At 34.8% G+C, this 27,932-nt stretch overlaps 1 protein-coding gene across 2 annotated transcripts in view; it reads right to left on the bottom strand.

Annotated features, from left to right (window-relative positions):
• The window catches only part of LOC134531150 (serine/threonine-protein kinase D1), a 157,764-nt gene that overhangs the window by 24,772 nt on the left and 105,060 nt on the right, over positions 1-27,932 (bottom strand). For both annotated transcript variants that reach the window (XM_063366769.1, XM_063366770.1), the window contains exons 13-15: positions 19,800-20,068; positions 14,099-14,282; positions 2,572-2,754 (exon numbers count right to left, since the gene is read on the bottom strand). In XM_063366769.1, the coding sequence (XP_063222839.1) occupies positions 2,572-2,754; positions 14,099-14,282; positions 19,800-20,068 (636 nt within the window). The remainder of the gene's footprint in view (positions 1-2,571; positions 2,755-14,098; positions 14,283-19,799; positions 20,069-27,932) is intronic.

Here is a 27,932-nt window from a genome sequence, read left to right as displayed (position 1 = left end):
ATTTATTACATATAGTTAGCTTATTTATTCTCTTTCAGTTTATTTAATATTTTATTCACATTCTGTATTACAATTTTACAGCTTTATGCTTTAATTTTAAAAATAAATAGCACTTGCGGCAGATGGAACCGTGTGCTTGGAGCGGGAAAGCTGGGGAAGGACTGGGCGGCCTCTCAACTAAGGAGTACAAGGGCTCCCTCCGACATCCCAACCCAGGCAAATCATAGGGACTGGAGTTCTCAACACAATAATTAAACCAAAAATTTGTTAAAGTATTTAAATTATGAAATTTTTTTTAAAATATGCAGATTATTTTCTCAAACCAGCTACTCTACACATTGATCCAGAACTGCAAAAACCGTAACATTCATTCATTACAAGCTATTTCATGAAAAAGTAAATCTTTTTTTTAAAAAAATGTATTCCCAAATTAGTAATTAAATGAGCTCATATTTAAATATTTGAAACCTAACAAATGACCAGTTTTCATTGTTAACAGTAGCAAGGTAAATAGTATTTTAGTTCAGCCATATTACAAATACAATTTTTGCTGATTTCAACTAGAATCTGAAACTATTGTTTATATATTTTTGAGTCGCAACCTCTGGTTTTCGTGGATTTATACTGCATGTACGCTGCTAATGTAATCACATGGTGTTAGATGGATTATGATTATCTATTTATACATCGTTGAAACGATGATGTTTACTTCTTTTAATTCCCATCTCAATGGAGTGTCGTGTTTTGTGGTGGTGTAGTCAACGGTTGCTGACATTTGTTTATTTTTTCCTCACTTCTGGTGCGTGTGACGAAAAGTTTGTTTTCAAGTTTGAAATTACAAATATGCTGGTTTTTGAATAGTTTACACTATTTTTTCCATTACTGTTTAGCAAAACAGGAGTGAAAATGATTTTTTTTAACAGGTTGCATGTTTAAAACATCGCTTATTGTTCATGTTTTTGATTATGAAGTCCCATTTAAACATTAAAAAAGGGGTATTTTTATCGCACAAATGACAACCTCAACAGTGAATGTTTGTACATGACAAACTTATGAGTTTAACTAAGTCAAATATTCATTACCAAACAAATATTCATTATTTCAAAGTAAGAGTGTTCTAGGTCAATTAGAATACAAATAGTTTATTATTCGTATTTTAAAAGTAGAATTTTCGCATACAACTATGTAAAATTAACAGTAATTTAAGAAAACTGTGTTAATGTAAATATGAAATTACGTGATAAAGTGTATGCAAAAGAATAATACGCAATTTTATGCTCATTGCACACATCAAATATGTATCCAATTTTAAGAAGAAGATTGTTAAGTCCCGTTCTGCCAAGTACAATAAACTCCATTTTCGAGTCCAGTTGAGCTTTACTTACTTGCTTGACTCAGCTTGAGTTTTCGAGTCTCAGCCCATCACTAATTAAAACTAACTATAAATAAAATTTAGTAAAGGTCTGCTTGAAATTTTTTTATTGTTGGCATAAAAAATTTTCACAGAGTTTTAGTCACAAAGATAGATGGCAGACATTTTAAAATGGAGGACCTTATTTAATCTATCGTGAAACTGAATCAAAGTGAGCACAAAATATCTCATGATCATTCAGAGTTTAAATGCAAATTAAATATTCATGGATGTAAATTAAGTGAAACACAACAACCTGGACTGTTAAGATCACGGCAGGAAAGAGGAATTTCACAAGAATCTAAAATCATGGATTTTGATGAGTTTTAATAATGTATTTTTCACATATTTCTTGATATAGAAATGTGATGACTAAACAGATGCTAAACTAATTTATCAGTTGCAAGCTAACCATGTTTATTTCATTATTAGGGGCTGATGTGGGAATGGTGTGTTGCAAAGGGTGAGAAGGGTAACAGAAATACTAAAATCAAAAATGAAAATCTTTTAAAATCTAAATTTATATATTATCAAATTAAAAACTCACTGAAATGTGTCATGCTTCAATACCAAATCCAGAGGTAATGTCAGTAAATTGTGTAGGTAAAAAATAAAAAAATAAAAAACTGTTATGCAAGGGGAAAAATATTATCATTATTGTATGTATAATAAGACTTCTTAAATGTTAGTTTTTAGGTTTGCCTTCTGCACTTTGAATTATGTAATTTAATTTAAAATAGGAAGTAAAATGGAATCAGAACCAAACAAATGTGGAATCAAATCTTCACTAAATATTATAGTTATTGGTAATGTTTATTTTCACTGATTTTTTTAAAAAAAATAGCTTTTATAGGTTTTGTTTAGTTATGTAATTATTCAAACATACTAAATTAATTTTGTTTAGATAGTTTTATAATATCAACTGTATAAACTTAACTGAGACGTCTTTCTAATTAAGCACATTTGGGATATTGAACCTTAAGTATGCCACAATTTCTTTGATTTTTCTCATTTCCCCGATAAATAATTTTTCCCTAATATAAAAATATTTCAAGACACTCACTTCAAAAATGTCTTAGTGGGATTTACTGTATATGAGGATTATGAGTGTCAGATGCCATACAACCGAGAAATGTCAATCTGACAAAAAATGTACACACCATCAGTCGAAATCTCTTTCCACGGGTTAGGAGGGTACATGAATGCAGCATTTTGGATTTGTTCGTTGATGTCTTCATCTTCGTTGAATGGAAAGGTTCCACTGAGGCTGACGTAAACGATAACCCCAACACTCCACATGTCAAGTGAGCGATTATAGCCCTTGTTGCGAAGGACTTCTGGAGCTGAGGAAGAATCATAACGTGTAAATAATTGCACACCAACTCTACATCAATAAAGTACATATATCAATCCATTATACTTCCATGTATCTTAAATGTTGTACTGTCAAGTTTTCCACACCCACACACCCACACACACATAATTAAAATTTTTATGTAAAATATATAGTCAACTCTTGACTACCCACAGATTAATTATCCACTTTGCAGTTTATTAGCAACAAAACTTATGAAATAAAAGAATAGAATTATGTATAATCCATATAAATCCCAGCAATAAAATAAAAGCAATTGCGATGAAAATTGTTAAAAACATTTTTGCTAGCCCACAGCAATTTTATGTACTTAAGAGGTGATACTAAACAAATATTATGTCACAATATTTAAAAAAAAACTTAGGAATAAAATATTATAAACTAAAGCAGCAGTGGTTAACAATGAATATAGTAACAATAATCATGCCAACCTCTCGTTAAGCCACAGTTAAAATTTGCTGCACAAAATGCAGTTATGTTCTACATTTACCCTTAACCTTTCACTTACCATCAACTAGCACTTTTGCTACAGTGTCATTCCATTGTAAGTTATTACTAGGGTCTACAAGTACTGAAAAATGTTCGTTATTCCTGAATAATTTGGAATTTGATATTCATAAATAATTTGATATTCATTTTGACAAAATAATTTGATATTCATTTCGACATTTCAAATTGTGGGTGAGTCTGTCTCAGTCTCTCATTTGTGTCTCTCTCTTGTGTATGTGTAAAAATTAATTTTTGTTACCAATACATGTCATTACACCATGTGGGACTCATTCACACACACACACACACACACACACAAAAAAAGCACATATGATGATGCTAAGATGATTTATTAGAAAAATTAGATTTGTTTTCTGTAACATTATTCATAGAATAATATTTTTATGTTTAATAAATCAGTGATTATGATTTAAAATTATAAATTATACTCTATTTTATATAATTAGTTATGTAAAAAAACTTTTCAACCTTAAAATTTTACTGGTTTCAGAAAATATATTGCCAGTTTTTTTTTTTTTTTTTCCCCACTATTTATACTGTTTTGTTATAGTTCCACATATATTCCTCTCTAGAAAAAAAATTCACTGTTTACAAATTTTGTTAAAAAAATATTTGATATTCGTGAATATTGTGATATTCAATACAAATGAAAAAAAAAAGTATTCGCAGAAACCTACTTTTTCCTTTATGGTTTTGGTGTCAAAATGTCAAACTGTTATTTACATCCTACTTGATAAGAAATCCTTTGACTTTCCCTAAAATGCCACTGAAAATGGTCTTTGTGTATTTTTATTGCTAAATACTTTCCCAAAGTGTTACTAGTGCTCAAACTTTCTTTTGGAGACAAGAATATAAATATAAACATACACAACAAGAAGTTAAATATCTCATTTGGAGTACAATTTCATTACGAACATGTATGAATACTAAAATTAAAAAAATTATACGTTTAATTTAACACCTAAACTTGACATTTTCTTCCAACAACCAGTCAACACTTGCAGAATGTTAGGTAGTTACTATGATTATATTTCCTTTTGGCAAATATGAGAAGTCCTGTTTTGTTTGTGATTTGTAATATACAGTCTTAATTACTCTATAAATATTGTAGATTGGTGGAAATATATATATATATATTTTTAAACAGGCCTAAATAAATTTTGATAAAAACTGACAATAGCAAAAAAAATGTTTAGCTTAAAATTGTTGCACCTCGGAAGGAACAACAATAAGGATATTTTTGATTAAGGAACGAATGTGTCCAAGCAGAAATAATTTTATTTTTAAAGTCCAAGTCAGAAAAAACAAACAGAAATGTAACCCAATAATTGCACATGATCTCTTGTTATTCCCTTCCCTTCACGACTGGCGAGTAGCTCGCTCTCATAGACCGGCAACTGTTAAAAACAATTTAAAATTTTAAATTAATGTTCATACATATTAGCCCTGGCTTGATTACAATTGCAGTGGTTAAACACAAAGAATCATTGCCTGTTATTCTATCACACATTATATTGCTTTTACAAAAAATTATTACACAATATACTTTATATGTTTCTGCTACCGGCAGTTTCAATATGCAAATTAAAATCACAATAAATATTCAAGTAGTTAAGTGTTTCACTAAACTACAAAAATATTTCACTTTAGGTAAAAATGATTGTAGTTTCAAAAATATTTAAATGTCTCTTAAGTAACTTTATTACTATTGATTATTTAAAAGTTGGAAATGCTAATTGGCAAACTAGGCAGTTTGCACAATATGTCTTCAGAGTGACGACTGAAAATAATTACTGTAAACTAGCTTATAATCCGCGGCTTTGCTCATGGCAACTTCAGGATAATGCTGATATTGCACCACTGTCAGACATTTTTGTGAATAATTCCAATACTTTTAACTAACAAAAATAGCATAGAATATCAGATATTTTTAAGATTTCATTCCTAAACAAAACTATATAAGGTTGAAAAATGAAATTTTGTAAAAAGTCCCGCCTGAGGCAGGTCTACATGGATGGAACAGGGCTGACACTCATAGGAGCCGGCTGCCATACCCGAGGGAGAATGCATGAGAAGAGATGAGATGGGTTATGAATTGGTGCGAAATTCACCACAAAATCCATTTTCAATGTCCCAAAAATTTCAGGGGCAATTGAAAACCCCCTCCCTCCCTGCAACCAAGGTGTCACCTGAGGGGTCCGATGGTGCCCAAAGACCTAGGAAGCACATCAAAATCAATATACTTCAATTTTCCGGACTTTTTAAAAATCTGGGGCAAATAAACACCTATTGTGGAAAAAGGAGAAGAGGGGGGGGGGGGGGGAAATCAAACCTCTGGCACATTTTACACCATGCCCCAGCCTCTTGGATCAGAAATACTCAAAATCGAAACAAAAACTATTTTTGAAATTTTCAAAATTTTGGGTGTTGACCTCTGTTAGGGATGTTGGGGTTTTGCGGGGAGGGGGGTTAGCAGTTGACCACCGGTAAATTTCCCACCATGCCCTGGCCTCATGGATACACAAAAAGCATGGTTATTGCACATAGCTTGAAAGAAGTGGTTTCTTGCCCATAGTTTGAAAGTAGCGGTTTATTGCCTTAAGGTTAACGTCATAAAATTATTGTACGCCTATCCCTCACTTAGCACGTCTTCAGATTGTGCAGATTCATTTAGTGCAATGTGAATTTTACTGCCCCGGTCTTGAATAGCACGTCTGTAAATTTCAGTTAGCATGAAATCTCAGCATGCAAAAAAAAAAGTCGAGCACAACGCCACCAAGTCTGTTTCAACTTCTGTAAACTACAGATGTGCCGTAGGATACAGTTAGCCAAACAAGGGGAGAAGAGATGGGCGCAGGTCTGTCTACGCTATTGGCTGTTGTACAAACATCAGCTATGGCAAGTTAAATTGTGGCTATGGAGTGTAAAGGACCAAATGTTTTTATGTCTGCGCGTATGCCGTTGTGCCGTACCGTTGTCGCCTGGCCACAAACCGGGCCTTAAACTCAGTCTAGCCAGTGGCAGGGAATTCACTCAAACAAAAGCAATGTCTGCCCATTCAGCTGCCGGTAACTGTACGTGCTTGATCACTCAAATGCATCGTGTTTAAGTATTTGAGACAAAACTAGAAGTATTACGGCATGCAGATTGTTATGAAGGCCACGCTTATGTTGGTCACTCTTTAGTTTTAAGCAAGTCAACTGTGCACACAATCTTACGAAATACGGACTCTTACCAAAAGTTTATATAAGTCTGATGCTGTTGGCTGTACTAGCGGGAATATATTTGACATTAGATACTGGAACGAAAATGAACAGATGATTCACATGGAAAAGGTTGTTAAATGAATGTTGCAACGAAAAAAATAATCATAGGCCTGATAGGATTGGTGTGAACCAGGTGGTGATACGCGGATAAGCACTTAAATTTTTCAAAAATTAAAATGTAATTATCCGGACAGTAATATTGGTTTCACAGTCAGTAAAGGATGGTTTGGAAAGGTTAGCAACATGAGTTGTAGGTCACGCCCGGGCGGGCAAGTCAGCCAGCCGACTGACGATAAAGTACATAAACACGTATCTCCCGTTACGCGGTGTTGTATTTGTCATACAAAGTGCGATGGGAGGCATATTAAGATAAATGGCGTGACAATATTTATAGTTGAATTTATTCAATGCATTTATATTACGTAAAGTATATTTTCCAACACAATTTTGGAACACATTAAATAAATTAGCCTAACTATTTATGGAAACTAATGCTTCAGAATAATGCTTTCGAATAACACGAGCATTTCAGGAACGAATTAGTTGTGCTAAGTGAGGGATAGGTGTATTGTCATCAAGATTACATATATGCGCAAATTTTCAAATTGATACAACAGAAGTATGTTATAATCTACTATCAAGATTTGGTTACATAGTTATTTACAAGTGAAGCTAATAAAAGTGTGTTAAAAATATATTACCTCTTTCGTAACTCTTTGTAAAACCTAAAATTTTAAATATATTTGATGCCACGTTTGTTTCAACACAACCTAATCATTTTATTTCTTTTAAGCTGCTCTCGTGTTCTAGAGTGAGAAAATACGTACAATTTTTTTTAAGTCTAATCATAAGCTTTAAACACAAAATGTTTCATACAAACCGGCCCAGTAATTCCTGCATGATGCTCGAACAAACAAAGACGTGATGGACACCCGAAGCGATAATGCTTTTCAAATTACAGGCAATGCCATCTAGAGAGAAAATTCAAAATTAAACTGTTATTAGCACCGTTAGTTTGCTAGCGGCCATGAGCTTCACTATGTGGACGGGTATTGCCAAGGAGAAGGATAGGAATTTTCTATGCAAAAATGTGGATTTTATGTAATGTGGTTTTCATCATAGGAAGGTAAAATATATACCAGTTTTTAAGTCAAGTAGTAAGCTTTTAAACACAAAAAAGTTAATCAAAATCGGTCCCGTAGTTTTTGCGTTGTGCTCGAACAAACAAATAGACATCAGACAGATACAGTTTTATAATAGTATGGATAACCCCCACTGTACTTGGGTGTTTACTGTTGCCGCAATCGCTTGATATAATGCACCAATTTCTCCTACAGTGAAGTGCACCAAGATGTAGTCACTGAAGAACTCGGTGGCCAACATCCACCCTCCTTTCCTCCTCGATGGATGTCTGGATTTCGATAACAAGAATTCCAAATGAGATGACTCGGGACACACCATGAAGCCCTGGGTGATGACCTCCACCAGGGTGTTTACAGACTCTGAGGAAATTATTTTAGTGACATTTTGGGGACCTTTAAGGGACCCTTTAGCAAAATATTTTGTGTAACTTTTTGGGTTTAAAATGCATCAAAAATACATTTTACTTAAGATTTATATATATAAACTTATAAGTAGAACATTTTTAGTATTTATGCATAAATTTATGGGTTAAATAAAATTTGTCTTACCTTATTAAACTTGGTATTTTCAATTGCAGGTTGAAACTATTCCAGTCTATATTTAGTTATATAATTAACACAATCAGTAAACAAAGTCAATGTACACTATGTTTAACAAATACTCAAAATAGTTTAAAAAACAATGATGAAACCCTTAAATAATTTGCACAGTAAAATGAAATATCTGTTAAACATAGGGATGCTTGGAACTACGTTTCACAGTCGATCCAATATTTAATAGATAAAATTTGATAACTTATGTATTTAGATGAGAGAAGTGTTTTAAGCCTGTTTTTTAAAGCCTGTATTTTCTCTTCAAAAATTTTCACCTCTTCCTTATGTTGTTCCAGTATTCTAAATTTGATGGCTTGGAGCTCTTTAATTTCTGATAAGGCATTCTTCTTTGCTTTTGCAGTTTCGTCTTTCTTTAAGCTCTTCTCTCTCAAAGCTTCTTGTCTCTTCGCAGATGCATTTCTCATAGAAAGAATCATATTTTTGGTCACAGCAATGTTTTTAACACCTCCTGCCGAATGTATGGCATCACAAACGCATCTCTGTGCTGTAAGTGAGGCTTCTTTTAGGTTTTCAACCAGACACTCTATTTATAGAAAAACCTCTCTCCACTGCAGCATTGCTGTGAAACATTACAAGAAATTTCTGGAAAAATTTTAACAAGTTTGTGTTGTCAATTTTAGTCAAACAAATCATATTGACAAAAAAAGCATCCAATTTTTGAGACTTACAGTCAAATTTATTGACAGCTTCTATTACAGCATCATTTTCACATAACAGTAGGTAATCTCGCTTTACGCAGTCAACTACGTGTGGTGCCATGTGTCTACTTGATACGAATACCTCCAAAGCAGTGGTGATGTGACTGTTTCTTAACACACTACTTTTCATAATGTCAGGAGATAAACAAGATGCTCCTTTTACAGCTTTACTTCTAAGGGGACACTTTGCAGCCAGCTTTGAAAAGAGATGTTGAAAGTAACATTTGTCTTCATTTCTGAAAGTTAGTACTTCTGCCTTTTTTATGTCTTTGCATGCAGCTTTGGCACCAAAAGTAAACTTGCATCATATGCATTGACATACCTGACGTTATACCTTCTACCACAGACTTCTTCAAAAATCTGGTACCAATACCCATCAAAAGACAAAGAGTATCTTGATACAGCAACGAAAACAGTGGATAATTTGACTGGAATTTAATCATAAAAGGCTCCAACTGTAATGAAACAGACAAAAGAAACTCTAGTTTTGCTAGAAGCAACTTGTCTGCCAGGGCTTCTTTCACTTTTGTGAAGTTTTGCGAACTAGGTGGATTTTTCTCTGTCAAGCTTACATACTTCAAAAGAGATGGAAACATTTCAATAGCTCTTTTTAGAACTCTTGAATTTTCCACCCACCTAATATGACAGAATTTCAGTGGGAAAACTTCAGAAGCTGTTTTCTGAATATAGTCTGCTCGTCTAGATGGGAAGTCTTTGAAGAGATAAAATAATGCCCTCAAAAACTCATGAACATGCCAGTCAACCACATTGTGTGCAGTCTTGTATGCACCTTGAACTATATGCAATGAGCATGTTCCAGTGTCAAATATTTTGCCTTCATTTTCGTCTAGTATGTTGTTATGGAAATCTCGTAAATCACGTAAAAACTTCAAATTTACGTTGGGACCATCTGCAGAAATTTGCATTATGTGATTCACTGGCAGGCCTAAATTTGACATAGTAGTCGTCAAATCATCGACTAAATGTTTAGCAGTTGCTTGTTCCAAAAAAGCTGAAGTGAGGTACCTTGTGGCAACTGAGCTTGAGTCATCATTCCAGTACCGAACAACTATATCCATCTGACCCTTTTGGCTGATCTTGTTTAGGCTTTCATCAAAAGAAACAGTAAAGAATGGCACATACTTGACTTCTTCAATCAATTCATTTTGAAAGTATGGCCCAAGACCATACGTCACGCCATACGAGACCTTGTCTTTCTGCATCTGAAATTTCTTCGCAATGGCACTGTCCGGAAACATATGCGGAAATAAATCTGAACTGGAACCTGAACTGCGTGATGAAGTATGTGTAACTGCTTTATTTAATGTCCAAATTATTTCTGCCCTGGTTACATTTTCCTTCAGAACAAATTCGCTTATATTTGATGTACTTACCAAGCTACTGGGTGTATTGTTACTATTACTGTTTTTATTAGTAGAGTCAGTGTAAGCATTCTGTGGTTCAATAACAGACACTGAAGGTGAGCTGGAACAAGGGACTGAATCACCTGCATATGAGCTTGAAGTAGGCCTACTGATATTTCCAAAAAATGTTAGTGAAGTTTGTTTTCCTGTGGACAAGACAGAAACCCACTTAGCATGACGCTTTCCCTTTTCATGTGTTTTCACGCAATAAACACCACCATGAGTAGAGATGGTGATTTATAGCATTTAAAATAATAACATTTAGCATTTTGAATTTGAAATTTAGCATTTTGTAGCATTTTTAAAAACAAGATTTAGCCAATTCTCTCATTTTACAATACTGAAGAAAAGTATATTTTTAAAAAGCGTTAAATAATACACATATTAATTATTAACAACCACAGAAATATAGATCTAACACAACTACAAAGATAGCCTATCTTGGCAGGTTTCCAAACAACTTTTTAGCACTTATGAGTGCAATAAATTGAATACTTAAAATTACAATAAATATTTTTTAGCAGTGTTCATGGCCATAGTTGATGTAGAGTAGAGTGCACAAATAATGTTATTGAAACTCGTTTCAATTTTCGCCTTCTTTTGGTTTTCGATCATGCCAGAAACCGTTGCTTACCGTTTTACCGACTTTTTTTCTTCATCCAATTTCTCGGTGAATCTTTTTTTTGCAGCCTGACGTCTCTCAGATTTAATGTGCTTTTCAAGTACATCTTTTTCCACTCCAGACGGCGATTACATAAATTGCACATTAAAATATTTGTATCACTTTCGTAGAACTGTTCATTTTTGTATTCATTTATGCGATTGCGAATGGAAATTACGTTTCGTCCCATTTTTACCACGAGAAATAACAGTATACAACACATTCACGAGTGTGCACGTATTTGTAAACACACCACCTTCCACAGACTACACAAGAACGCGGCTTTCACGTGAAACACAAGACAGAAAATGGGCGCGGCGAAGCAGAGATGTCGCAATATGGTGGCCTAAAATCTTGTACTCTGCAAGATGACGGACACTCTTCCAGCTAGTTGTTCTTTGCTTTGTTTACAATCGCGAGGCACGAATGGCCATTTTTCATTCAATATTTACGAACAATAGTGTTGTGAATGACGTGACAATAAGATACTTGTGCTGAATACGCCATAAAATGATGGTTTCTTTTGATACTGAACTGAAACGAAATACAATCGGTAAATAAATTGTGTAGAGTGAAGACGAATCTACGTTTTTTCACCTTGATTTCGCATTTATCTCGGAATAGTCTAGATTTCGCATTTTATAGCGGAAAAAATATAATTTAGCATATTTTCGCATCTATTTCGCGAAAACGAAAAATCACCATCCCTAACCATGAGCAATATAAAATTCACTATTACATAGTGTACACAGTGCCTTGCTCTGTGAATTTTCAACAGGCCTCAGCCACAACGTCCACTTTCCTTCGGCAGCACATGGCAAACTGTACCACTGCTCCTGGAAACTGCTTTTCCCGGGCATTTTATTTTAAAACACTACCACAGAAATTATTCTTAAACAATAAGAGACATTTTTGTCACTCCCACAGTCTGCAATGCACGTTAGATGTTAACTAGCTAGCCTATACATCACAGCACTATTGGCAAGACCGAGTTGTATAAAAAATGTTTAAGCCTTGATACAAAACCAAGAACACTTTCAACGTAACGCACCGAAACACTTATGCTGAACTAATCAGATAATGTTTACCAGAAAGAAAAGACGCGCAATTTACTACTTTAGTTCCGTTAATTTTCTTTTACTTAATGCTGGAATCCTGGAATAACACAAGTAAATTACTTACTTTAAAAATATTTAATTTCTTCCACTACTTTTTCTACTTTAGACAAAACAAACATTATTTCATATTTTAACACTTTGGCGCTATAACTTACAACAACGCATATAACCCTAATACTGCTGCTGAAAAATAGGTCATATTTATTCCCTGCCGATTCACACGGATGTTTTGACGAATTCGCCCACTGCACAAGATATCTCGTATGCGTGATAATGTTTGGAACAAAGACAACAACAAACAACTGTACTAATATTAAACACCAAAAGAAAAATTATAAACATCAACACTGCCATTTTATTTCCATTATTTGCTGTAGACAGACGCTTCCCTATAGATTATATCTTTGATTTTTGTATCGATCTCTCGATGCGTTGTCCAGTTCCGCATATCGATAAAATGAAGGGTTGTTGCATATGTAGACAAACCGCACGGTGTATACAGCTTAATTTTTTTGTAAAAACTATTTTTTTCGGGTCATTAAAATGTATATCGGTACTTTTTCGGTACTTTCGTGACCTACGTGAAAGTTTCATCACTTTTTCGTTACTTACGTGACTTTTGTGACCTGTAGACACCCTGTCCACTAGAAACTGGCGTTCAGTTATTCAAACACTTTCCTTCGAACACCGCCAAAGTTTATGTCAGTCACAGACCTTCCATTCCGTGTTCGCTTCCTTCGCCTTCAAGTGATTTGCCGATGAGTACGAACACAAAAGTCTAATTCCTTGTTTATTATTCGGCTATAACAACACTTGTCTAGGCTGTCAGAGTTCATGAATTCCTAACTCACAGGTACTTGGGTCACTGTTGCTCGCTGTGCCGTGAATTGGCTCGCCCTCTATTTGCTTGTCACTTATTCGACCAGCAAGTAGAATATGTGACCTTTACCAGTAAGTACTTTGGCATACCTTCAGCTTTTCTATAGTACTAAACCCTTCAGATTCCACTGAGTGAGTTTCCAGGTTTTACTCGCTCAGCAAGTTAACTATGACAGCAAGTGTGTACTTCTTCCTTGTCGAGTTATATTTGTCTTGACGACTATCTGTGTCTGGTTCTCCTCAACAGATGCTAAGTCTGGCTGAACTTACTGCCATGGAGGCCAAGTCCTGGCATCGGCTGGAGTTGCACCTGGGCAGTATGACAACCTCCTTGCGGGCGGCAGCAGGGCAGCGTAGTCATGGCTGTTGGTCTTCTTCGGTGGTAGACTGCTGGACTGTTTCTATAGTCTAGACGACAGCGCACTAGCTACATACTCGCCCAAGCCCAACAAACTTTGCCTTCCAGAACAGCTGAGAATAATCTTCCAAAACCTCATTCGGAAGAGCTTGGGTGTCAGGTGGTCGGCGCATTCCGGCCACCGGGCTGACGTGGAGCATACAAATGAAGCCCACACACTCAGTAGAGAGAAAACAAACAAAGACAGAAGATGCCGTGTTCGGCGGGTAGTATACTTACAAGCGGCATACACATATTAGTCTGAGAGGGAAGGAAGATTGTTAAAGGTTACATAAACCACCTGTAACAAAATGATTGTTACAAATATTAATTATATTTTCCATAAATTTGTATGCCTATAATTGTTTTTAAACACTCATATCATGTTTGTCTATGAAATATAGGTATTAAAAAAAAGATTCACATCTTCTAAAAATTAATGAAATGTTTTATTATGATATTAGCTGGGTTTATTTCCATAAATTATGATCACTAGAGTTTTTAAGAGGCACAAATGGTTTATTATTAAGTACAATACATAAAACAGGCCACTCATTGCTAAGGATAGAAACCATAACATCACGTGCAGTTGACCAGCTCACCCAGGTAAGCAGGAGTTCCGACCACAGACCGCCTGAACGACTTCTCTCCAATGATGCGAGCGAACCCAAAGTCACAGAGCTTCACCTGAGGGAAGTCAGAGTCGCTGCTGAGCAGCACGTTCTCTGGCTTCAGGTCGCAGTGAACTATGTTCTTGTTGTGCAAGTGCTTCAAGGCAACCAGGATCTGGAACATTACCCCAGCAGAGCATGTATGTAGTTGTGGTAAGTGCTATGCTGCATATCAGATAGGGTTCTGCGAATATTCGAAATTTCCGAATTCGAGTTCGAACTTTTTGATATTCGATTCGTAAATTCGAATCGAATTCATTTTACAATAATTCAACTTGCAAAATCTGGCCGGGATACACTAATATAAGACATCCCCCCTCCCCCTCAAGTTTTAAAGAAACGTAAATGGACGATCACATCCACTTTCAAAAATTATACAGCGAAACCCCTTATTTAAGATACCGTTATTTACGTTTTCCCGTTATTTGAACCTTTTTATTTCTGTCCCGTTTTAACCTCATTTGATGTAATGTAATAAATTCCAGTTGTTTACAACGCGCCTATTTGCTTTACGCAGTTTACGCCGTTCGTTCTGATAAAACTGCTTACTAACTTAATTAATCCTATTAAAAGTAATCTGATTGTAAATCGTGTTTTAAAGACGTTTTTAAAAGTTATAAACTTCATCTTTAACGTCTCGGGAGTCGCTTTATACCGCTTATAAAAACGTAAGCAGCGCCAGTTTGGTTGTGTTGATTCCTGTATTACCGTATATATCGCGCGCACGTAGTCGAAGATTGATATCGATAGCTCGCAGACTGCATGCAAGCGCGCGCTCTGTCAGCAACAGAGTTAACCCGCACGATCGTTATGCATTTAGTTACAAATTACGTTCTTGTTAAGGGTTTATTTTTTTTACGTTGAATAAAATGGTTTTATTGCATCACTCATTAATTTAAATTATTTGGCGTGCTTTCGCAAAGTCTACTTTTTAAATAAACGTCCTTTCCATAAATAGGGTGTTTTTTTTTTTTTTTTTTTTTTTTTTTTTTTTTTTTTTTTTTTTTTTTTTTTTTGCAAAATAGTAGCACCAACGGTCTCGCCCCTAATTTTCAAACTTGATTTTAGAATAAAATGAGCGATGCTTAAGCGATAAAAACGGTAGGTAATTTGTTATTTTTCTTTTGTACAACTTCCTTATGCTGATATTTTTATTAATATTTTTATCCTTGAAAGTCAAACATGCTAAATATGGTAACCTGTGATACTTTTTATGGTATTCCCTTTATTTACACTTTCCCGCTTTTTAATTTTTTTTTTACTTTGACCCCATGAAAAGTGAAAATAAGGACGCGGTTACACGGGAGTCTGAACTACTTCAGGTGAACATGTTCAGCTGTTGAGTGCGGTTACACACAGTCTGAACATGTTTCGTTCGAGGCCATTTCCCATTTAACTTAAATAGGGATGGGTAGTTCGCGAACTACCAGTTCATTTGGAACTGTTCTGACGAGCGAACTAGGTGACTAGTTCGCTGTTACCAAAAACAATCGTTCTTTCGTTCTTTGCGTGTTTCTCTTCTCCTACTCTGTTTGGTCCTTACTGGGCATGCGCGAAATATCCCTAGGTGACTAGTTCGCTGTTACCAAAAACAATCGTTCTTTTGTTCTTTGCGTGTTTCTCTTCTCCCACTCTGTTTGGTCCTTACTGCGCATGCGCGAAAGATTACACCTCACCCCCCCCCCCCCCCCCCCCAGCCAACCACTGTCACCCAATATGCCACGTCTTTCTTTCTTGCTTTCTTCCCTCTCTTACGTTTGTTCTTTATTTTGTCTCATCTCCCCCCCTTACCGTTATTTCCCCATCGCTTTGTCAGTTCCAAGCAGAGACGTTCCAAGTACTCATCTGAACTATGAAGACCGAAGAGAAAGGGAGTACATATACACACTGAACTAGCTAGTTCAAAGACATAGATAGTTCACACAGTAAGTTAGGCTGTCGGTCATTATTTTCGTTTCGTTCTTTCTTGCGTAATGATGTATCGTTTGACGATCGTGAACTCTAAATTTTTATTTAATATTCTTTAGACATTTACATTACATATTGGCATTAAAAAACGTGTCACGTAAATAAGTGTATTTACGTTAAATTTCAGATAGCCTATACAATCTGAAATTAAACTTTAATAACACATAGACCACACATTACAAAACTACACTAAAATTTAAAGAAACATAATACAGTAAACTCTCGCAAATCCGTGGGTGTCGGGGATTTATGACCTTCGGATTTTTGAAAACTTCGGATTTTTGAAAAATTTTCATTAAAATACAAAAAAAAATTCTAAAAGATAAGATGGTAGTCAATGAACATGTAATACTACCACAGGACGTCATAATAAACAAGACACTTGAGAAGTTAACAGAATGGTACGTAAGCAATACCAGTATAGTCCATTCATAGTAAATGAAGCACCCGAGAAATTTTTTTTCCTGAAAATTTACAGCCTGGCCTGATTAAATTTAACACACCCATTTGTTCAAGTTGGTAGTAAATTGTGTAAAAAGTAATTTAAAGTCATCTTAAATTAAATTAATGGCACCCGAAGTCGCACTTTGATGTGAAAGAGCTAGGCGTAGCAATGTGGCGTGCGCTGAAACGGGAAGCCCCTTGATAAGGGGAAGTGAATTTAGGAGGGGCGGTTGAGAGAAGCGATACGTAGCTGGCAAGAGACTCAAGGCCACTCCCTCACAGACACACGGCCAGTCCAGTTAAACTAAAGAGAAACGGGAGAAATAAAAAAAAAATCATTTGTTAATTGTACACTAGAACCATCAAAAAATCTGAAATTTTGGCACAAAACAAAAATAATCGGGGAAAAAATGGTAAAACTCACAATAAAAGCTTATACAAAGCTATTATTTAACATGCAGCATATATTTTGTGTTGGTTTATAGTGCACTTACTAATGTTCGTATAAGAAGAGAAAAAAAATTGGACAGTCCGTTTAAAAACACGGCAGCAGTAGCTTGTGCGACGTAAGTGGGAGTGCGAGAATCTCGTCTAGACAGGCTGGCGGCTGCAAAGGCAGCGGATGCATGACGTCATACGGCTTACCTCTCCCTCCCAGACAACAAACCATCTCTCTCCCTCTCTCCAGCCCTCTAGCCATTTTCTGCGTGTGAAACTGTCAACATCCTTCCTCCCCTACTCCACACTGCATGCGACGAAAGCCAGGTTGTATAGTCCATTCCCGGTAAAATGAACATTTTTTTAAGGCCCCCCACGGCAGCCATTTACCGTTAATTTTTTGATACAATTTGTTTGTTAGTTACAGAACATTATTTCTGCTGGAAAATCTCTGAAACTTCAAAATTTCTTTAATGGAAAAATTTAGCAGGGCGGTTAGAGTATTTATTTTTACCGCAAATGAACTATACTCACCTTCCCTCCAGCCAGCATTCCCGGCGTGTGACGCATGACAACTACAGTCGTGTGCCGCGCACAGCTAGGAAACTTGTCACTGGCAACATGTTTCACACACTGACACACGGTGCCCAGAGCTTCAGGAAAACCTACGCGATTTCCAACCTACTCTAAATATCCGACTGGAGTCTGTTTACGAAAAGCATTTAAGAATTTGCTAATGCCCAACTGTTTTTTTTTATATCGGATTAAGAGGAGTTAAAATGGCTAAAAGGCATGGTTTTGAAGTTTTAGGTGTAAAAAACCGTTAAAAAATTTCTTGAAAGCACCAGAGGAAAAGGCATTACACCTTTATCTTTATTTTCCCGCCATATAATGTTACGGTCACCGCTCAAATTTCACAGTTATCTGACGGGAACGAGATGACTGCGCGCCAGTTCAGAGCCTTTTACCGCGCTATAAATATCAGTGAGCGTCGCTCTTATCATCCACTGAGAATAGTGATACATACATCTAAACAATAACGATCATGTCACTTCGGAAATACCCCGGATTTCTGAGAACTTCGGATTCTCGGGCCACGGACTGGCGAGAGTTTACTGTAAAACTAACCTAATACGAAAAAAATCAGCTTAGGTTGTCACAGATGAGAAAACACTATACCATTATTTTGTTTTGTACACATGTGAAAATAAGCACTTTACTCGCAGAAAATAAATTAATACACATTCAAAAATGTAAGAAGTGTGTGAAAGAAAAACAATATGATAGTCGCTCATTTGTAATGGGAGATATTGTTTACAAGCATCGGATTACTGTGTGCCTCTTTTATTTATAGAAAAAGAAATGCCCATAAAACAAAAAGTCTGTAACGATTGTGTTAGTGTCATGTATGGAATATTTTGTTTAAACATTGGAAACCGCGATACAGTCCGCGACCGATGTAGTTCAATAGAACGGTTCCTAAAGAACTAGTCTTTGAAGTGACTAGTTCCGAATGAACTAGTTCTTTCCAAAGAACTATATTTCCCATCCCTAAACTTAAACAGGTTGGCAAAGTAGTTCAGATTGACATATCTTCTACATTAGCCTCTGATTGGCTGTTTAGAATATAAACATTAAAAAGTCCTCTGCAGAAATTCAAGATGGAAAGTGTTCCTGGCACAAGTTTGAGTAATATTTTACAGAATGCAATAAAAAAAATCAACAGGTAATTATATATATAATTTTTTTAATTGATCCTGACCTTAATTTTCTTAAAACTGAGATACGTACTCTCGCTCAAAAAATAATCAAAAATAAGTTTAAGAATTTTTACTGTGCATGTTGTTTGAATTCCCGATTTATAAAAAAAATATTGAGCAATATGAAAACACATTCCATTTCTGCTTATAATACTGTATAAACAAGTGAGAAAATCACGCGTTTTCTGGATACAAAATAGAGATCAACAACAGTCATTCGTTGACAGTATAAAATCGGTTTTAGAGCTGAACACACTTTTCAGCAACTACCGTGTAACCGTACACTTTCGCGTTTGTAAACGTGTTTACTTAAAACATGTTCACCTGAAGTAGTTCAGGGTCCCGTGTAACCGCGCCCTAAGTTTTACTGTAAATAATGTGTGTAGCCATGTTCCACTTTTTAAAATAACCAAATAAAACTGTCAAACGTTCAAACACACTAATGATTGCCAGTATGTAAATTTACAAAATACAGTAATTAGTATGATTTTCAGAGAATAACGGACATTTAAATTATTGATAGGGTACTTACAAGTTTTTCAAAGGTGATAGGCTTATGTTAAAAATTTTTTAATGATCTATGTTATTTTAATAATAATTATTCTCAATCTCAAATTCGATTTGAAAAAAATTCGAAACTCGTGAATTTTTTTAAAATTCGATTCGAATTCGATTCGAACTAAAAAATCACAATTCGCAGATGTCTAATATCAGACCTCGCCGCATACCTGACAAACCTCAGAGGTGGCCAGCGAGCCGTACCATTCTTCTCACAGTTTACTTATTGATGCCAATCACTCTCTCAAGTGAAGTTTCAAAATCATACAACTTAGGTAAGAGGAATGTGAATGATTTAATGTTGATTTAAAGGCTGTGTGTCAGTTCCGTAGCAGTATTTATTTTTTTCCGTACCCTAAGTTTATTTGGGCTTAACTTCTTGTTGATTGTACAACACAGAACAGCAATTTTGGTAGAGGAATCAGCCATGGTCTATAGCATTTTCCTGGAGCTGCAACACCCACCTGCGTGATGAGGAACTTGGTGATGCGCTCCGTGAGGCGACCCCGCTCGCTGGACAGGATCATCTCCAGCATGTCTCCCTTCAGCTTCTCCATGATCACGAAGATCCTCTCCGGCGTCTCGAACATGCGCTCCAGGTTCACGACGCCCGGGTGCGACAGGTTCTGAAGTATCGCCACCTCGTTCTTCAGCTGGGCCTCCTGCTTCGTCGGGAAGCGCTGCTTGTCTATCACCTTGATGGCCACGGATCGACCCGACTTGCGATGGACTCCTGCAGCACAACAGACATTCCATTTGTAACCAGCAACAGTTTGCTTAGATTAAACAATCACACAATTGAATTACATAAAAAAATCTTTAACTAAACAATCAACACAAATAGTGTGTGTTTAGCTACACAAATTAAGTTAATCCATAATGTTATTAGAAACTATCAGGAGTCGCAAAATAAGGCATTTGATAGTAGACCGATGAAATAAAACATTCCATTCAAATCTTGAGTAGTATTTATAGTAAAAACTATAAACAAGCTGCTTTATAACTTTGAAAAAACTTGGGTGTTTTTTTTAAAACTATAGTCCCTGAAACAATCATTACTATGTAACAACATACAGTAATCCCCTAACAACTTATTAAATGGTTTAATTATATCTAAACATTAGTTTTTCTGATATAATTTAAATAACATCTTTTCATTTTTTTTTTGTTCAATTTTTCAATCTTTTTTTCAAGAAGTACTCCTATGGTTGCTACATATTTTATAATCAAAATTTATATCGTTTCCTGCTTTTAAAATTATTCTGACAATTTGTCTACTTTATAGTGAATAAGCTCCTAGAACTTATTTTTACCTGTTTGGTTGTAAATTTATATTTTTATGTGATTTAACATATTCAAGTATGGTATTTGTTGTTTTGTTTTAATTTTAATTCTTTTGTATTTTTTTTTGATCTCGCCATGATTCTTTGTCTGAAGATAAGCTGATGCAATAGTTTAAGCAGTTGGTTAATAATTAGAGACAGACAGAGAGTTTGTAGCCATGAGAGTATGTCAGGCAGCTGTTGCTATGCGCCCGTATTGGCTGGTAATTGGTTAAGGTATTTTTATGATTGGTTAAATTTATGTCATCAAATCGGGACCGCCCCTCACATAGGAGATGTCTTGCCCGATGTCCAGCTAAAACACTACTCTTTTCTATGCTTCCCAATACTGCATTATTGCTAGAAACTTCCAATTTAAACTGGGTAAGGCACCAAAGAGAAACCGTGTTCTGAGTAATAGTGAATGATATAATTCCTACCTGGGGAACCATAATAAGCAACATGTAAACATTCTTAATGGTTACAATGTGATACAGTAGCAGCTTACTTGCTACGTCTGTGTGTGCGTCTCTGCATGTCTGCGGGTCTACATCTGCACGTCTACGTGTGTGTGTGTGTGTATACATATACACATGAATCAAAACTATATAAAAGAAAAATAACTAATGGTTAAGATTCCAGATGAAATTAGCAAAAATTGCATTTATTATATTGCTGTTGTAAAATATAATATACCTGGCTGCCGTAAATGAAAAATCGTGAATAACTAAAGTTTAATATATGTAAATATTAGCTCATTCATCACTCATGTGGGAATACATCATTTAAAACAAAGATTCACATTTTTTGTAAAATAGATTGCAAAAGATTTCACGCTATTTTGTGGTTGGCGAAAATTTTCTGGATTAATATGTAGAGTAAGTAGCAGGTTGAGGAAAATAAGGTGAAAGGGAACTGAAATGAAAGGTTGGTTAATTAGGTTAAGTTAGACAAGCTGCATTATTAAAAAAAAACCTTTACTAATTTAAATAATTTAACAAATATTTTCCATTTATTTATTCTGACTTAACCAACATTTCACTTAAGCATTTTAGCGGGATTCTAATTCTCATTATTACTATTCAAATTCAATATTCATATTGCGAATAATTTTATATTCGTATTCAATTTGAACTAAAAACTGACATTTGCACAGGCCTATAAATAAGAAATGATTTTGGTAAGTAAAATTTAATGTGGTGCTTAATTTGGCGAAACTATTTTGGATGAAAAAAAATTTTTACTTATTGAATTTGTTTTTAATATGCTTATATTAAAGTAAAAACATTATATTAACATTTGTTTTACTAATATAGTACATAATGTATGAAATATTATGGTAATAGTTTATCCTGAGTCTTATATTAATTAAATATTATAAAAACAGTATTTTTTAATTTCCTGTCTAAAGACACATTTCACAATTCTTCTAAGTTTTAAGGAAAAAAAAAACATTGATTCTAAAACCAAATGTTTCTATAAGATAAAGTAGTAAAACTGTTCATTTAAATCCGGAAACTGTAATTTTTTAAATCGGTTATTTCAAATCTGTATTGTTTTTCTACCTGTATGAAATAACATAACTTAACATACACAACAATACAAAAAATTCATAAAAACACCAAAAAAAGAAAAACCCAACTTGATTGTGCATGCAGAAGACAAATATTGTTACTTTTTGAACCAAATATATCTGGTATTATTTGTGTGTATTTAGTTTTAATAAATAAAATGCCATTAAATTAAATACTATTAACGCAACAATAAAATTAACCGTAGCATGTGAACATGGAATGTGTGCGCCTGTGGGTGAACTTTGCTTTCAATGCTTTGACGATACCTTGGTCCAAGGGCTGAAGGGCGCTGGTGGTTGTCAGTCAAAGAAGAATTTTTGAAACTGATTCATTCATTTGAAAGGCCATACTAGAGGTGAAGATATTTTTTTTTTGCAGTGAAGCAGTTTCTTATATCTGACAAAATTCCAATTCACAAGCTTGTGAGCATTACCACTGATGGAGCACCTGCCCTTATTGGTTGAAATAATGGCTTCTTGTCTCAGTGTCAAAGAGATAAAAGCTTTACAAAATTTTTGTCATATCATTGCATCATACATCACCAATCTCTGTGTGGAAAGTTCTTGAACATGAATGAAACCATGAAAGTAGTTGTGCAGATTGTTAACAAAATACGGGCCCATCCTCTCCAAAGACGACTCTTCAAAGATTTGCTGGATGAATTACAACTGCATTATGGAGAGCTACTTCTGCGTTTCTATGGTTAAAGATGCGCACTCGCAAATATTTTTAACTATGGTGTAGTACAATTTCCGTTTTTTCAGTTCTCACTGTTGTTTTTTTATTTATTTCCACACGTAGTTACGGAAATCAACACGGTACTACTGTAAAATGAATTCTAATCCTAAAAAGCGGCGACAGATTGACGTTAAAATAAAATTAGAAATTTTAAATGCGGTTGATGAAGGTGGAAAAAAAAGTGATATAGCTAAACGTTTCCACATCCCGGCGTCTACACTTTCGACCATATTATCCAACCGGGAACAGATCGAAAACAACGCTTCTCTGGTAGGAACAAATCAAAAACGTGTCAAAGTATGTAAAAATGGTGATTTGGACAAGATACATTTTGACTGGCTAATGGAGGCTAGGGCATCTAACATCAACGTCTCTAGGCCGATTTTTCAAGAAAAGGCACGCCAGGAAGCACTGGGGATGGGAATTGATAATTTCCAAGCATCAAATGGTTGGCCATTAAACAAGTGTATTCTATGTACTTTTTCATGTTTAATTCCTATCGTATTAAACAGTCAGAAAGACAGTTCTAGCTTTATGATGACTAGAAATATATCAAGTGAAACCTCCATTTAACAAAACCCTATACAACAAACACAACAAATTTTGGTCCCTTAAGATTTGTTAAATAGAGGTTTCACTGTATGCACGAGCACATTTAAACTGGTTTTCTTGTTAAGCATCATTTCCCAATCAGAATGACACTTGGCATATTACCTGTATAAATACTAGTCCTATAAAAAGTACATTGTAAAACCCAATATTTAAGTTGAAATTAAACCACCGTGTTTTCTAAATATGTTCATTGAAGGACTACATCATGACACGTTAGTGTGGTTCTGACAAATAAAATATAAGATTGAGCAGCGAGCTTGATAACATCTTCAAAAACTTGTTGTTGTTTGTAAATATCATAAATCCTTTCAACCCATTACAATCCCTCTACTTATGAATGTGTCACCGTTATGGAAAGAAATTCCATATTGTTTATGTTTCATTCTTATATATATATATATATATATATATATATATATATATATATATATATATATATATATATATATATATATATATATATATATATATATATATATATGTATGTATGTATGTTATTTATAAATATACTTATAATATAATTTTTAATATTGTTCTTCTTACATAGTCCACAGAAGATACTGAACAAAATTGCTGCCTATTAATTACTTAGGTTCTCTCTTATGGGAAGATTGCTGGTGTATCTCGGGCCCACCAACTCTGGCAGTAATGAATTCATGTAGAACTCTATAAGTTTTTCTTCCATTAAACTTTTAAAGAAATGGTCATCTTTTGTGATTTTCTGAAAAAACATTCCTTTTGGAGTCCATACGACAAAAAGGCAGAATTGGCGACCTGTAATATGAAGTTGTCCCTGAATTTGGTACATGTACATATGCCCGATCTTGAGATACATTTTTCCATCCTTCAGTTCACAAAATTTTTTTTTTCTCTCCAGAATTGCCGTTTCAGGAAGTTGCCGGGCATTTTATTTCAATGATGCCATCACTACCAATCAGCCCATCAGGAGATGCTGCTAGAAATTGTATATTTTCGTCAATGAAAAGTACTAAAGGAATTATGACTAAGCCCAGCTCCTGTTCCAGCTGAGTGACTGCATGAGGTTTGTTCTCAATTCCATATAAATTTTATTGCTTTGTTTCCAGAGAAGGTTGAGTATAAAATAGATTGAACTGTCTTAGAGCGCGGTGTTGTTTCTCTCATTCAACATATTTTTCCGAAATTTGAAGCCGTCACACGCTTTGCTCTTTCACATTTCCACAAGATACAGTGCCTTTGTCCAGTGGTTGATGACTGGATATCCTGAATTTTTTTGTTATCACACTGCAGTCCTCTCAAAAATTCTTCTTTTTTATTTTCTTATTCTTCCAGATTCATGTCTGGTATCTGAGAAACATTGCCATTATGTGAGTCTTCTGAAAAGTTAATTTTCTTTTTAGTCTTCTTTGTGGGGTTTTCCAAGCACCTCTTTTTTTTTTTTTTTTTTTTTTATATATTCAACAGGACTGTGATTTGTGAATTTTTTGTGAATTTCGGCTTGTTCGTTACCATCTCCATTGCACGAAATCACGGAAAGTTCACTTCTGGTAAGGTATCCACCACGGAGAGAAAAGTTGACTCTTTTACCACTAACAAACTTGGCAACTGTATTATTAAAAGACTCAGCTCTATTTGTTGTCATGTTTTTCAAGAGACTTTCTGCATGATGAACTACCAGATTATTTGCTGACATTATTTCATCCCACATGCCCATACTTTTCATACTTATAACTAGTGGTGCACCGATATGACTTTACCGATTACCGATTCGATTACCGATTATGAGAGCAATAATCGGCAGATACCGATTCAGTTACCGATTTAATGAAGAAATTTTTTTAAGTGTAATAATGCACACAAAAATTTTTATTATGATGTGAATTTAATAACAAGATTAGGTAAAATTGAGAATACAGTTATAATAACAGTATAAAAATATATAAAATACACTATTAAGTCACTGCAAAGTGTAAATTAAATTAACTTCTATTTATATTTGTTATTGTAAACAACTTGAACTACAGTCTAATAATTGTAATTTACAATGGGTAAGTTTTTGTTGCGGAAAACTAGCATTATTATCGACTATCACATAAGGTTGCATCAAGAAATTACAGTTTAACAATGTAAACATACTGCTTTATTTTGTTCACTTGAGTTTACAGAAAAATGTTTCCACACTTCACTTTTTTTCTCCCTACTCGCCATCTCACTATAATTATATAAAAATGACCAAAAACCAATTCTAGCACATGTGATTTTATTTATGTTGACTGAATATATAAAATTATAAATACTTTTTCACTTTTCACGTCACATACAAATAACAAACGGATAATGTTACCAAAGACGCCCATAATGAGTTTGTAAAACGCAGTGATAAAAACTAGAAGGTATCGGGACCACGATTTTGAACCGCTACTACGACTCGAAAAGATCGATTGTCATAGAATCCACTGCAACTGTTTGTGGTATTTTGATTGCGTGCCATCTATTTTACTTCTCTGGCTGTACGTAATGTACAAGGCCACTAAACAAAAGACGAAACGTAAATAAACGCGTAAGAAAAATGCATTTTTTATTTTTTGAGCCAATGAGATTTATTAAACTTAACGAAATATCTGTAATTATGATATGATGCAGTTAGATGAATTTTGTAATATATACAAATATTACCGTATTTCATCCTAAAATGTGTAACAAAATATTACACGGTGAAAACCTACTTAATTACGCCGGGACGTAAATAATCGGCAAAGTAATCCTTAAGATAATAGCCGATTACGATTAATCGTTAAGTACCCATAATCGCCGATTACGATTCATCGGTATCCGCATCGGTGCACCACTACTTATAACTATATTCTCTTCTGTGCTTCTATAACCATCACAATAGTATTCTCGTTCACTGCACTTTGAATGGTCCATTGTGAATATCACTCCGTAATTCCTTTACACGTTCTTGTTCAGTTATTCCTCCGACAGGGGGAAGAGGAGGAGAAGGGCCACTATCGCCCTGAGCAGGCATGTCCCCCCCCCCCCCCCCCCGTCACCACGCCGCACCTCCACGCGGGAGAGATAGCAGCCGGCTGCCGGTACAGCTACAGAGGGCGCCACGAGGTGGCTAGCAGTTGCGCCCATGCATACGTTTACCTTTATTGGTGCCTCAGAAGAATTTCCAAGGTGACATGCCTGTTTAAATGCAGGAATCAATGCAAGAAGGTCTAGGGCGCGTCTGACTTGTGAGTTCCTTAAATTCTGACGATTTTTACTGCACAAAAAAATAGGTTGAAAAGAGCCATTTTCGTGATATTGGCGGGGTCGCAAAAGTGTCAAGGTGGGTATGAGACAACTTAAATCCACCAGACCGACGTCGAGTATTCTTTTTATTCCTTTCCTGCCCAAACAAAAATTGAAAATCTCAAGTTCTTTCTAAAGGAGAGATATAGAGGTAAATGTCTACAGCTGCTTCCTTCCATCGTCCAGACGGCGCCCTTAACCGATATAAACAAGAATGACTTGTAAACTAAGTTTTTATTCTGGCAGGATTGCCAACATATATGTACCCACAAAAATTCTCTAAGTACGTTGCATGAAAATATCTAATTCGGCAAATGAGTTTATTATAACTGCCTCAATGCAATATTTATTTCTTATTTTGCTTTCAATACATTTTCCTCCTACTATAATTTCCTTTCTGTTAGCATGTAGAAAACATCAAAATGTAGCCCCACATCCGTGACATTTGCTATCAGATGAGATCTAGATGGCTACACTGTGAACTGAGTATCGTGTTTGTTTATATTTTCGTTACCAGGGTGGCTACCAAACTGTAAAGAATAAATTCCCTGACTTTTCCCTGACTTTTCCAGGACAATCATTTTTATTCCCTGACCATGCCTCAATTTTTTTTTAAGCGTAAAACCTTCTCATTTTTGCATTTTAACTAACTTATCAGATAACATACACAAATATATTATGTCAAACCAAAATCAGACAATAATATCTTTTAGAAATTAAAATTTTTAGATTATAGTGTATGTTAAGTGATGATGAAACTGCTAATATTTAGTGAATTATATATAGGTCCTAATGAACGTACACATTCTTAAGCAATATTAGCAAACAATCTTACTTAAGATTTTTGATTAGTTTTTCTATGTCTAATTGTAAGGTAACAAATTAGAAGAGTAATGGGTCTTTTTTCTTAATAATGTACGTAATTTTTTTGCCTGTAAATAATAACACATTATTTGTTGAATATTTATAAAACTTAAAAAAATTTTTGATTATAGTGTATGTTAAGTGAAGAATAAAAACAGAACTGTTATATACGCCATTTTACCCAATTATGTAAAAAATTATTGTTTTA

This window comes from Bacillus rossius, chromosome 3 (assembly GCF_032445375.1).
Source record: "Bacillus rossius redtenbacheri isolate Brsri chromosome 3, Brsri_v3, whole genome shotgun sequence".
Classification (NCBI taxonomy): domain Eukaryota; kingdom Metazoa; phylum Arthropoda; class Insecta; order Phasmatodea; family Bacillidae; genus Bacillus; species Bacillus rossius.
The sequence above is the reverse complement of the archived record's forward strand: the minus strand, read 5'-3'. Positions and strand labels throughout refer to the sequence as shown.